General features: G+C 43.1%; 1 protein-coding gene across 1 annotated transcript; it reads right to left on the bottom strand.

Annotated features, from left to right (window-relative positions):
• Nucleotides 1-275: 275 nt before the first annotated feature.
• LOC310927253 (NACHT, LRR and PYD domains-containing protein 12-like) lies at nt 276-9,772 on the bottom strand (the record flags this gene model as incomplete). The annotated part of the gene is made up of 9 exons (XM_083889547.1): nt 276-332; nt 776-953; nt 1,098-1,274; nt 1,449-1,625; nt 1,717-1,890; nt 3,045-4,875; nt 5,603-5,814; nt 5,949-6,068; nt 9,735-9,772. 9 exons carry the CDS (start codon nt 9,770-9,772, stop codon nt 276-278), a joined length of 2,964 nt encoding a protein of 987 aa, XP_083745673.1.
• Nucleotides 9,773-14,645: the final 4,873 nt, after the last annotated feature.

The following is a 14,645-nucleotide window of genomic DNA, read 5'->3' as shown; positions in this document are numbered from 1 at the left end:
TTCCTTTTACCTTTTTCTTTGAGGACCAGTTTCCTGTAGAAAGAGAAATATGTTGAACTTCCACGACCATTCAATGGAAGACCTCTGTAATGACAGAGCCCATACACGTGAACGACTGAAAACGTCTCGGAAAGAATGAAGTTGTGAACATGTGACATGTTCAGGACGACAGGACCGAGCTGACGATGTTAAAAGTGATGTCACAACGTCGTAGAAGAACAGAAAAAAACATTTGTCCTTCAGATGATGTTTGTCCACGATCTGCTGAAGCTGCGTCACAGAGCAGGACTCAGGATGAAGGTCATCTTCATGAAGATCATCATCACTTCCACCTGTTGAGAGAGGACGACAGAGGAGAAGAGTCAGAGACACAGAAGTGAGTCAGTGTTACATTTATCACTCTAGTTTAAATTAACTCATTTACCAAACACTAATAGTTTAGATGATGTCATCATAAAGTAACTGTGAGGAAACACATTTGTATTTTTGAATGTATACAATAGGTGGTGTGACTGCCCTTCTGAGAACAGAATCAAGTGGAAGCATATACAAAGAAAACAGTAGCGGTCCGATTATGGAACCCTGTGGCACTCCACAGGTGCGGAGGAGGACACAGAACCAACAAGGCCGACACAAAAGCTCCTTCCAGTCAGGTAGGACCTGAACCACTCTTCTGCTCACTATTCTGCTCTCACAACTTCACTGAGGAAACACTGGATCTTTGCTCTTACACTGTGATGACTGATCAAAGTGGACACTGACTCTAACACTCTACTGACCTCAGAGTGTCCAGTCTGTAGTCTGGACTCTTCACAAGATCACACAGCAGCTGCACTGCAGAATCCTGCAGATTGTTCTCACTCAGGTCCAGTTCTGTCAGGTGGGAGGGGTTGGACTTCAGAGCTGAGACCAGAGAAGAACAGCTGATCTCTGACAATCTGCAGCCCCTCAACCTGAATAAAGTATAAAATGAGACTTTAGACAAAAACTGTGTGTGTGAGTCAGAGAGAGAGAGAGTGAGTCTGTGTGAATCAAATTGTTAATATAAAATGAAAGTTTAAAAAAAATCCAACAGCAGCTTCAGACAGTGAACTCACCTCAGAGTCTCCAGTCTACAATGTGGACTCTCCAGTCCACAACAGAGCAGCTTCACTCCTGAATCCTGTAGACCATTGTTCTCACTCAGGTCCAGTTCTGTCAGGTGTGAGGAGTTTGACTTCAGAACTGAGACCAGAGAAGCACAGCTGATCTCTGACAAACTGCAGCCCCTCAACCTGTATAAAGAATAAAACATGAGACTTTAGACAACAACTGTGTGTGTGAGAGAGAGTGGGAGAGGGACTGTGTGTATGTGTGAGAGAGAGTGTGTGTGTGAATCAAATGAGTTTAATGTTAATATAAAATGAAAGTTAAAAAAAAACAACAGCAGCTTCAGTCAGTGAACTCACTTCAGAGCCTCCAGTTTACAATGTGGACTCTCCAGTCCACAACAGAGCAGCTTCACTCCTGAATCCTGTAGACCATTGTTCTCACTCAGGTCCAGTTCTGTCAGGTGTGAGGAGTTGGACTTCAGAACTGAGACCAGAGAAGCACAGCTGATCTCTGACAAACTGCAGTCCCACAACCTGAATAAAAAATAAAACATGAGACTTTAGACAACGACTCTGTATCAAATGAGTTTAAAAAAACAACAGCAGCTTCAGTCAGTGAACTCACCTCAGAGTCTCCAGTCTACAATGTGGACTCTCCAGTCCAGAACAGAGCAGCTTCACTCCTGAATCCCGCAGACGGTTCCGACTCAGGTCCAGTTCTGTCAGTGGGGAGGAGTTGGACTTCAGAACTGAGACCAAAGAAGAACAGCAGATCTCTGACAAATTGCAGGCCCTCAACCTGAATAAAGAAGAAAACATGAGAAACCAGTCAGTGTTTGAACATGTGTTCAGGGCTGAGACCACGACTTCACAGAGATTCTGAGACTTCACGATATTCCCACACCCAACGACTGTGGGTGTGGGTGTATATACTGGTATTACTTATGTTGTGGGGACCTAAAACTGTTTGCACAGTCACATTTTGGGTAATTGCCTTCCTTATGGGTACGAAAAGCAAGTCCCCATAAGATAAATTACTACATTTTAAGGTGAAGAAATGTTTTAAGGTTAGTTAGAGTTAGGGTAAGGTTAGGGTTCGGATTAGGCCAGTAGTAATTGTGGTTAAGTTTAGAGTAAGTCTCCAGGAAATGAATGTAAGTCAATACAATGTCCTCAGAAGTCATGGAAACCAAACATGTGAGTGAGTGTGTGTGTATCAAATTAATCATTATAATAATTATTACATTAATGTTAATAAAATGACTCAGTGAACTCACAATAGAGCCTCCAGTCTACAATGTGGACTCTCCAGTCCAGAACAGAGCAGCTTCACGCCTGAATCCTGCAGATTGTTCCAGCTCAGGTCCAGTTCTCTCAGGTGGGAGGAGTTGGACTTCAGAACTGAGACCAAAGAAGAACAGCAGATCTCTGTCAATCTGCAGCCACTCAACCTGAATAAAGACAAAAACATGTGAAGTTGCTGCTTGAAACCAGTGTTCGATCATGTGTTCAGAGTCTCTGAGACTTCACAATAATCCAGTCTGTGATTATAGAAAACTATCCAACCTGAAAAACAACACACAAGAAGACATGCTGACATTTTCATCAACATCTTCTCTTGTTGTGTTTGACATCGTTCATGTTCTACACACCTGGGACCTGGACTCATGTCAAACTCAGACATATTGGTCTGACCCAGCCCAGAGACACAGACCCAGTCAGTACCGACCTTAGATCTTAGCGTTTAGTTTGACCCATGTAGACAACCACAGTGGAGTCTGATAAGGTTTAGGTAAAAACCAGCTGATAAATATGCACTTTGAACTTTCATCATTTCAAACATCTCCAGAAAAACAACACTGCTGAAAGTGAGAAGAAAGAGAATAATTTATTTGATAAACAAACCATTAATCATCACTGATTGATGATGATATTGAATATGTCTGAACTTACTTAGCCTTCCTGCAGTTCCTCACAGCTGCAATCAGTCTGAGTTTTCCCTGGACTGTTGTTCTGTACTTTTTCAGGTTCAACTCGTCCAGAACCTCCTCAGACATCTGCAGCATGTGGGCCAGAGCTGAGCACTGGATATGAGAGAGCACCTGTTCTCTGTTCTTTGACTTGATGAACTCTTGGATCACCTGATGCACTGATTGGTCGTTCATCTCTGTCAGACAGTGGAAGATGTTGATGCTTCTGTCAGGTGAGATGTTGTCTGTGTTCATTTTCTTCAGGTTCTTGATGACTCTCTGGATCATTTCTGGACTGTTCTGAGTCTGCCCCAGCAGACCTCCTAAGAGTCTATGGTTGGACTCCAGACACAGTCCATGAAGGAAGCGAACAAACAGGTCCAGGTGACCATTTTTACTTTGAAGTGATTTCTCCATGGCTTCGTTCAGGAAGTCGTTGAGTGAGAAGTTTCTGCTAAACCTGTTTGACTCCTTGTCCTCATCTTCTTGTCTGAAAAAGTCCTGCAGAACCTCTGTCTTCTTGTTGGTGAAACAGTGGAACATGTAGACTGCAGCCAGAAACTCCTGAACGCTCAGATGAACAAAGCAATAGACTATTTTCTGGAAGATCACGCTCTCTCTTCTGAAGATCTCTGTGCAAATTCCCGAGTACAGGGAGGCCTCTAACACATCAAGACCACACCGTTCCAGGTCTTCTTGGTAGAACATGATGTCTCCTTTCTGCAGATGTTCAAAGGCCAGCCTCCCCAGCTTCAGAAGAACGTCCCTGTCGACCTCCATCAGCTCCTGTGGACTCGTTTCACGTCCTTTATCGTACTTGTTCTTCTTCCTCTTTGTCTGAACCAGCAGGAAGTGTGAGTACAGGTCTGTCAGGGTCTTGGGCAGCTCTCCTATCTGCTCTGTGGTCAACATGTGCTCCAGAACTGTAGCACTGATCCAGCAGAAGACTGGGATTTGACACATGATGTGGAGGCTCCTGGAAGTCTTGATGTGTGAGATGATTTTGCTGGACAGATCTTCAGTTCTGGATCTCTTCATGAAATACTCGTCCTTCTGGTAGTCAGTGAAGCCTCGTACTTCTGTTATCCTGTCAACACATGTAGGAGGGATCTGATTGGCCGCTGCAGGTCGAGAAGTTATCCAGATGAGAGCCGAGGAAAGCAGATTTCCCTGGATGAGGTTGGACAGCAGCACGTTGACTGATGACCTGTGTGTGACGTCAGAAACGAGCGTCCTGCTGTTGAAGTCCAGTGAGAGTCTGCTTTCATCCAGGCCGTCAAAGATGAACAAAAGTTTACAGACAGCGAGCTTCTCTGCTGTGACCTTCTCTAATGTTGGATAGAAAACATGGAGCAGCATGAGAAGACTGTGCTGCTGATCTCTGATCAGGTTCAGCTCCCTGAACGAAAGCAGAATCAGCAGATTCACATCCTGGTTTTCCAAACCCTCGGCCCAGTCCAGAGTAAACTTCTGCACCGAGAAGGTTTTTCCAACACCAGCGACGCCGTTGGTCAGGACGACTCTGATGCGCCCCTGCTGCTCAGGTAAGGCTTTAAAGATGTCGCAGCACTTGATGGGAGTGTCCTGGATGATCTTCTTCTTGGAGGTGGTCTCCAGCTGCATCACCTCATGCTGAGTATTGACCTCTTCACTCTGTCCCTCTGTGATGTAGAGCTCAGTGAAGATCTTGTTCAGGAGCGTTCTACTTCCTCTTCCTTCAGTTCCTTCAGTCACATGTTCAAATCTCCTCCTCAGACTGATCTTGTGTTCATCTAGAACCTCCTGCAGAACACACTGGGGACAGCAGGAGTCTCCTGGTGGACCAGACTGGTCCCAGTACGAGGAGATGCAACATCTGCAGAACCGGTGACCACAGCTAGTGGAGACTGGATCCTTCAGGACGTCCTGGCACAGAGGACAGCAGGACGTCTGCTCGTCCACAGAAACAGCAAACCTGTGTCTGTGAAGACATTACTAACATGTCAGTGACAGGTAGACACGTATGTGGCTGAGATGGACACTGAATGAAAACCCTCGTCGAAACCAACACTTTTATGAATCTGTCTCTTACTTTGTCTCTGAGGCTCCAGGTTCATGACTGAAGAATAGAGGTGGTTCCATAGACTCATCACTCTTCACAGACAGACAACTAGGTCCTGGAGAATCTGCTGAAAGACCAGAGACAAAGTCTGAAGAAATAATCTGAGCAGCTGATGATTATTTTCATCAGCCACAAAAAAACAAATAGTTTTTACTACGTCTGCACAATTTTGGCAAAACAAAAAAAACTGACAACGCCATGTTTTTCTGTGACATTGTTGTTTTAGGTCGAAAAACTACAGTCATTTTCACTGTAATTACTTGAATGACTTTATTCTGAAACACTGAATCATTCTAGACTAACTGTGATGAGTGTGAAGGAAAGTGATTCATCTGCATATAAGAGGACAATAATGATAGAAAAGCAGGAACATGAGTGTAAACCTTCATTTCTTGAACCTGCATGGGGCAGCAGAGGGTTAAACTCCTTACCAGTCTTACTCTGTACCCTGATGGTCTGCGGTCCATGTCCTGTCCTAGGTCTTTGTCCACACTGGGGACAACAGGAGTCCCCTGGTGGACCAGACTGGTCCCAGTATGAGGAGATGCAACATCTGCAGAACCGGTGACCACAGCTGGTGGAGACTGGATCCTTCAGGACGTCCTGACACAGAGGACAGTAGGACGTCTGCTCGTCCACAGAAACGGCAAACCTGTGTCTGTGAAGACATTTATTTATTACTAACATATCAGTGGCATTTAACGACTGGTGACACAAAACATACTTGTGTGTGTGTGTCTGACACAGAGGTGAACCAACACTTTTATGAATCTGACTGTCTCTTACTTTGTCTCTGAGGCTCCAGGTTCATGACTGAAGAATAGAGGTGGCTCCATAGACTCATCACTCTTCACAGACAGACAACTGGGTCCTGGAGAATCTGCTCTTCGTCTCTGGTTCTGAGCTCTGCAAACGCAAACAGGTTTTTGTCCACATCACATCCATCACTGACGATAGTCTTTGTTTAGACACTTTGATCAGAAACCAGCCTCAGTGGTCAGTGTGACCTCCAGAGTAGACCTCACCTGCTGAGTTCACACACGCACATTTTGACCTGATATTTGGTCCTTCTGGTATGCTACTGTTAGCCAGGTTAGCCAGTTGACACGATGCTTTTGTGTTTGTTTAGTGAAAATGAATCAAAGTGATGGACCTATATTGTACATAAAAGACAAGCACATTGTTGTAGCATTATTGTGCTTCTTGGTAGAGTCATCTCTGAGCTTAACTGTTTGTGAACAATTGAGATGTCTTTGTTTGCACTCTATAAATAAACCAAGTTCATTTTTCGCTGCAGTGGGAAATGTAGAGAAACCTGTTTGGAAATGATTAGCTCTGTTCTATTCTATTCTATTACACTTCACACAACATGAACTGAGTCACAGCCACACATTGACTGAAGAACTCTTTTCCCTCTGTTACAGGTTTGTAGGCAGCTCTCTTACTTTGTGTCTGAGGCTCCAGGTTCATTCCTGAAGTTCAGAGGGAAGCCTTTAGACTGGTTAGACTTCACAGACAGACAGCTGGGTCCTGGAGACTCTGCTGTGTCCTCGTCTTCCTCCACACAACCACTCATCTTCTGGACTTCATTCAGTCTGAGGGAGGGAGGGAGAGAGAACAAAGAGATACTGTGAGATCACACACACACACACACGCATACACACACAGTAAATGATCATCATATATAATCAAATATCATCATAATCACATGAGCACTCACTTTATTTTGTCCTTCTGCTTCACAGGTAGAATTGAATCTAAACAAAAGACACGGAAGAGTTTCACTTCAACTGCTCCTCCCTCTGTAAGAATTCAAAGACTATCAGAGAGAGAGAGGCAGACTAGGTTAGATTAGAGTTTTTATTTTTATTTTCCTGAACAGGCAACAAATGTTATGTGCACTCAGGGACTGGATTTATATCCTATTATATACAAGTACTCACGTTCACATCACAGCACATAACTGTATACTCTACCAATCATAACATGTCACTGTTAAACCATACACTCCTGCCAATGCCATTTTACTATCATATCTATACTATCATATATATTATCATAGAATCTATTACAAATATACTAAATACTAGATATAGGTATATTTATAGAATATTTTATATTAAATGCTTTAATAAACAGTAAACATGACAGTTCTTCCTTCTCACTATTATGGGTAGAATATTATTAATACAAGCTGAAGGTTTATCTAAAATAATCTACCACTGTCAATCTCTTTATATTTCTCCTCAAATGATTCAAATGGCCAATTCTGTCATTTTTAATTTCAAATGGAAAAATAAAAATCACTACCGTAGGAATCTCTGATGGTTAAAGACTATAAAAATGGTCACCGGGAATATTCAGATTGAAATAGATGTGGTTCCACATACCAACATGTATATTTAAAAGAAAAGATGTTGTGCTGTGATTTTGAAATATCCAAATTGCAAATCATATTATCTGACTTCCATAAACGGATATTACAGCATTGGTAGATGATGTTTACCCACAACTTTACACCTCATGGCTCCATCTTGTGGATTAATAGAACCATTACTATTCATAGGAAGACTCTAAACAAGATATGTATAATACAAACAAATCTGTAGAGATATTCCACTTCCCTTAAAATGCATGATAAAAAATAAATAAATCAATAAATACCCTGGAATATTCAAAGGTGACAGTTAAGCTGCCTGCAGTGGACATTGGTTAAGTGGAAATTGGTGATAAGAAATGTAACAACAAAATAATTAGAAATATATGTTTTAAAATGAACATTTTCCCCTGATTTTAATCCCGCTGGATGAAACCTTAAGGAAAAAGTTACATTTGGAAGTAGATTTTTATGATTTCTGTCCGACAGAACTGAAACTATTGAGCTATTGAGCACCTTTTTTATTTTCTTTTGCTCCGTCACAAATCAGTTTTGGAAAAGTATATGTGTGTGTCTGCACCCCCAAACCCCCACACCCCCACTCAGGTCAATTCCTAACAGAAACTGAACTTCTTTACTGTCATTTAGTTGTAAAATTGAAATAACTTTGGTTGATCACTGTGTGTTTAGTGGCAGTTAATGCGACATGTTGATATCATAATAGATCTAATTAGCAACATGCCTAAGAATGACCCAATACAGGCCCGTGCACATGAGCTGCTTCTGACTATTGTCACAGGGTTCTTGTCTGTGTCTAAATGTTGGGAGCCTCTTTTTTGCCTCGCGTACCCCACTGACCTACATTTCAATTGTTTTCTGTTTGAAACAATGGGAGAAATGGTCTCATGGGTGTTATTCGGGTTCTTATTGTTGTGCGATTTTGTGTCGAGTGTTGCAGATTTTTCTTTGTGTACGTCGATGAAGCAGCCGGTCAGTGATGACACTGTGCTCCTCACTGTAGACGGGGGTTCAGCTGATGATGAGTTTCTGCAGTTCAGGATCATCCAATCACTGCTCTTTGAAACACAGACGTACATCTCTCTAGGGCTGATGGGAATGTTTTTAAACCTTCGTACGTGAGAGACAAATAAAGGCTCATTATAATGTAAGGATTAACTTATATACAGTTCAGTAACTCATATTTATGTCACATTGGTCTAATTATGTACTGATTGGCCACGTACTATTTTAAACCATGCACGCAAGGTTGCCAAATTTCTAGAAAGGAACTTAAACAATTTATTGTCCTATTGTTACGGCAATGCACAAACCCTAAAAAAGATATTACTGCCTAATACGCTGTAAATGTGTCTGTTAATGCTTTGACAATAGAGTTTAAAAAAAAATACAAGGTAACCCTAACCCCAGACATGGTTCTGAAATTTTCTATTCAAGTAAAAGTACCACTATTCTGATCACATTTTACTTATATACAAGAAAAAGTACTGGTCTAAAAAAGTAAGTTAAAGTAAAAAAAAGTAGTTTACTTTTTTTTTTTTTTTTAAACAAGGTTGGGGTTCTTTCTTGGGGGCACACATCTCACACTAAGTTTTTAATTAAAGGCTTAACTTTACAAATTAAAGTGCTGACAGAATAAAATAAATACATAATGTATCGGTCAAAGGTCACAACTGCTTTTTCTTACTCACCTGTCCTCATCAGACAGTGAAAACTCAAACTGTCTGTGTTTAAACATTTAGATGTGAGTCATTTCATATTTCCAGATGCATTTTTATTGCTCAAAGTTCATGATGGAATCATTTACTCGTAAGGTCAGCTCTGTAGGCTGGTGACCAAAAGATTTTTAAAATCTACCTTTATTCATTACTACTTTAGTAAACTGGACTTACATTGTCTGCAGTTGTCTACATACATACTCTATCTAAAGCTCTATATCAGAGTGTAAATCACTTTACGACGAGCAGAGCTAATAGTTGACAGTGACTTTAGGAAAAGAGTTGGTAAGGCAAGAACATCATTGGTTGTCAGCAGAGCAGGAAAGAGAGGCAGAGTCCTCAAAGCTTTGTGCATAGATGAAGGAAGAGTGAGCAGAAGGCAAATTAATCAAAGGACATCAAAGGGAAATGGATGGTGGGAGTGAGGGAATCAAAGAGTGCCGCCCGTTTGTGTCTTACACAGTTCCCACTCTGATCTTCCTGTGTCTGCGGCCCATTGTGCCACATGGGTGCATGGCGGGGGCTGGGGGCACACCATGCACATCGCAATACATATACACACACACACACTAACTAACAAAAGTCTGAAAGACAGATCTGAAAAGCAAAGACCTTTTTAACCTTTTTCATCTGTTACTCAAAGTTTGTGTTGCTCTGAATCGGTTTTCCTTCGTGCATCATGTGCGATTGTTTGTCTTTCACCAGACTTGGCTGCACAAACCTTTTTGCTGAAAAAAATAAACACACAGTCACACTCGCTCCAACACGTACTGTATGTTGTTGTCAGCGCCGTGGCAGCAGCGGACGGCGCTCTTTGATAATGTCCTGCTGGATTTGGCTGCCGTTCCAGTGATGATATAATATAATAATATGCACTGAGTTACAGCTGTTTTATCTATTTATCATGCAGATTATTACTGCACACAAAGTGTCTTTGGTTAACTGAGTCAATAGCAACACTTTTAGGCCCAGAATACATTTCTGACCTTGTGGCTCACTATGAACCATCCAGACCACTTAAGGTCATCTGGGTCAGGTTTGCACTGTGTCCCCAGAACCATGATAAAACATGGGGAAGCTGCTTTCAGTTTTTATGCCCCGTAATATCTGGAACAAACTCCCAGAAGTGCAGGTCTGTGGAATCAATTGATTCAACTGATTTTAAATCTCACCTGAAAACCGACCTGTTTGCCACTGGGTTTAAATAAAAATGTGATTATCATCACTGCTGCACCTCAGCCGTAACTGCAACGTTAAGTTTCTTTTTCCTCTCCTCTTTCTTTGACCTCTCTATTTCATTGTTTTAACCCTTTAAGGTACGACTCAACCATTTGGTTGACCGCACTTTAAGTCACTCTATCTCATTGAAAAATGCATCAAGCTCAACCTGAATGAGCCATCTCTACTGTTTGGTGTGGCACCACTGTTGTTGCACCTCTGACCATAATCATTACTGCAGTAGCACAACAGGTCAAAAATCATATTTGCTGTTGCACGATCACCAAAAAATATTTGATAGTGAGTCATATTGGCCAAGAAATTGCACTTAATGTGACTTGTTCTGAATGTTGTACTTTTTGAATTATGCAAACGAGGTCTATTACGAACAGACGTCTCAACTGTTTGGTAGAGGCCTGTATCTGAAATACTGTAGGATCTAATTTATAAAATAATAATAATAATATTGATTGTTGTTATTGTTATCATAAGTGAATAAAAAATGCAAAGAAATAATTTTTCCTTTGCTTTTTTCTTGGTGCGTACCTTAAAGGGTTGTGTTTTATTATGTCTTTTATATCTTTAATGCTGCTGGTGCATTTTCCATTCTTTTTTTTTTTATTGTACAGCACTTGTTGGAATGGTATGCCTTGTTGTTGAAATGTGCTTTGTCTTTTAGGTAAAACAGTTGGACCCAGATGACAAGCTACAGTCACACAGTAACCATAATGTGTAAAGTCAAAGATGTATTCTGTGCCTGTTTCCTATTTTAATAATTAAAAAAAAGAATACTAGAATAGTTCATCATAAAGAGACTCAGATGTTTGAGTGTCACTTTGTCCACTTGTCTTTTGTTGCGGCTGGACACGTGACAAGAACTCAATGTATAATTTCTTGTGACCTTAAAAAATACCTCGTGTTCATAAACACTCCTTTAATGTATCTTTATGTAACAAAAGCAAGAGTTCAGCAGAGAAAGACAAAAGTGATGTGAACTGAAAATATTTTAATGGGGCGGATAAAAGACTGTAAGTGATCAATGGAGGCGGCGGCCAAGTGATGCCCGGCGGACAGCTTTGATGCGGGCATCCTCAGAGGCACACCGAAGAGACAATGCTCTCTTTGAGGGGACACGCAGAATGGCAGACACTTCCCTCTGCCGCTCTCTCACACTCACTCTGTCACTCGATCCTCCCTCCATCTCCTGCACGCACCACTCATACCCTCAGGTTCACATGTTTCTGTCTCGCTGTGCATTCCACTGCTCTGCTCCTGTGTCACATCAGCCCATATCCTTATCTGCGTAACCTCTTCCCTCTTGTCTTTCACATTAATTCATTCAAACAACACCCCCTTCCCTGCTGCCCAGCCAATCACACTGCCCCCCCCCCTCCCAATCCGTATATCTCTCCCTCCCTCTGTCTCCTTTCATAGAACCAAACCTCTTTGTAATGTCCAGCCTTGGCAAGTTGCACCCGATTTGCTGTCACAGTCCTAATGAATTCATCTGTTTGTGTATTGGCCATGGGAGCATTTATTCCCCCTCCCTCCCTCCCTCCCTCCCTCCCTCTCGCTCTCTCTTTCCTATCCTATCCCCCTCCCTCTTACTAGTGTTCCCCTGGGGGCTCTCTATATATCAGGGACCACTCCAGCCACCTATTGTTCGTCGAAGTAAACTTACAGACAGATCCCCTGCTCCACAGTGAGGGAGAGAGCCCAGAGAGTCTGGGAGGGGGATGGTTAGAGAGAGAGAGCAACCACACAATCAGGACCCCAAAAGACCTCTCTTGTCCCAGCACTTCTGCATCCTCTTCAGGACGCGGTCGCCTGTTTTCTGCGCGTTCAGCTTGTTGCCACTGACAAGTGGGGGGGTCCAATGCTGTGAAGCCATGCTGCTGCTGACATCACTGCTGTTTATGGGGCTGGACTGCTTGCTGGGAGCCCCGGCAAGAAGAGAGGTCTACAGGATGCCCCAGAGTGCCATGAAAGGTAGGTTTTTATTCCTTTTCCTAAACTTTCATGTGTTAAGAGTGTTGGAGACAAAAAATAAATCTTTTAAAAGTCTTTTAAAAATACACTGCTGATGCTGATTCTAAAATCTTTAGAAGCTAAAATCTGGCGATGCTGATTTCAGCCCTGCTCCTTTTACACATATTTTGCAAGTTGGACCTTTGACCTTGTGTTATAGACCTACTTTCTCATATTGGTCGAGTGCTCTTATGTCTGGATAAATATACACTTAAAAGAAGGAGGTTTTCACACCATACAATATAATGCAGAGAAACTCATTGCTTTCCAGTCTTCCAGTATCAGACTAAACAGCTTTCAAAGCATTACAGAAATGGATCATTTTGTAATTTTCTCATGCAGAGCTGTCGGAAAACTAGTGCAGAATAAACTTGTCTGATGGAGGACATCTGGTCTTCTGTGGCCAAAGTGCTGAGTACAGAAGAACCTTCATACAAACAGTTAGTGATGGCGGTGTGTTTTTAGAGTTGTCAGAACAAGGGGACTCAGGGTCCTTGTTGCCCGAGGGCTGCCAGCCCATGCCCCCAGGGTCTGTCCCTGCCTCACCAGCCTCTCTCTGCCCGCTCAGCCCTGGCCTTCTAATTAAGTCTTCAATCAGCATTGTTGCTGTTCGTGGCTGATCCTGTGATGTGCTGCGGCACAGAGGAGGGGGTCGGCGGCCCGTTTGATGTATGTGTGTCTGTAGGAGCGTCACCAGTGTGCTGAGCGTGAGTCAGCTTCACCCAACACGATGCCAATGAGCTCAAAGAGCAGCATGAGAAAAAGGGGGCAACTCACACACACACACACACGGGAAAGGTCGTTCAGGTTACTAATGTTCACACAGCAATTTCACTTTTCAAAACTGGTCATTTTATGGTGTGTTATTGGTCCAGGATGTCACAAAAAGTTGACGATGTCTCCACAATACTGAGTGGTACAGCTGATTAACTCTGTTTTGGACACATAAATACTTACGAATGTAATCTACCAAGTGTGCACTGGTTATACTCGTCATGAATCAGCCCACGTGCACACGTGGGCTGATCAGCTCAGCTCGTATATCAGTCTGGCTCTATTCTGCACGGCTGTTTCTTTAATTCTCCTTTTTTTTTCTCCTGCAGCACTGTCTGATCGTGGCACCGTGGTTCTTGAGGCAGCCATGACGAGCGCCCTGTCTGCGCTCGAACGTGCATCGTCTGAGAGAAGTCGGGCTGAGGCTGGCTGCAGGGGTTGTGCTCCCTGTTTGTTCCAGGACTGTGGGCAACTGTCTGGAGCCTGCTGTAAGTACAGCAACACTATTAAATCCCGTATCCAACATCTTTAAGTCACTTTGCTCACTGAATGATTACTAAGTGTATCGTAAATACCCACAGTACCTTTTTTTTGCCCCGCAGTGTCTCCTGCCAGTGCCTTATCAGAGCCCAGCTGTGACATCATCTTTAAGGCCCAGAAACTTCAAGATGAAGCAGAGCGGAGTTGGGCTCTGAGCCAGGCCTGTGCATACTACCAACACCGCTGTCCACCTGGTGACCTGGACAAGGAGAGTTGTATCAGGATCATGGGAGAGAGCTGCAGTGCCCATGTTCTTCAGTGCAGTCTGCTGAACACGATGCAGAACCTGGAGCCTGCTACTCAGACACATGCTCAGGGTAAGAGATGCACTGAACTTCATAACTTCATAATTTCACTTACAGGCTTCATTGTTTTGCATTTGCCCACAAAAAGCAGGATGTGTTCCACTTATTAACTATCAGTGTCTCTCTGTCCCAGCAGCAGTGTGTGGTCAGAGATCGTCCATGGTGGAAAACGTCACTCAGCCTCGTTCCAGGATTGTGGGCGGCTCCCCTGCTCCTCCGGGCAGCTGGCCCTGGCTGGTCAACCTGCAGGTGGATGGCAGCCTGATGTGTGGAGGCGTTCTGGTGGACAGCTCCTGGGTGGTGACTGCTTCACACTGTTTTGCTGGGTGAGCTTTCGTGTGTGTGATGCGGCAGAGAGAGAGAGTTTTGATTTATCTGTATGGCATTTGATCTCATTCCTACTATCCTGACCTCTGCAGCAGTCGCAGTGAGAGCTCCTGGACGGCTGTGGTGGGGGAGTTTGACATCACCAAGACTGACCCTGATGAACAAGTTCTCAGAGTGA

Source organism: Microchirus variegatus, assembly GCF_963457635.1.
Source record: "Microchirus variegatus genome assembly, chromosome: 5".
In the NCBI taxonomy this organism is placed as follows: domain Eukaryota; kingdom Metazoa; phylum Chordata; class Actinopteri; order Pleuronectiformes; family Soleidae; genus Microchirus; species Microchirus variegatus.
This window is presented reverse-complemented; position numbering and strand designations above follow the sequence as displayed.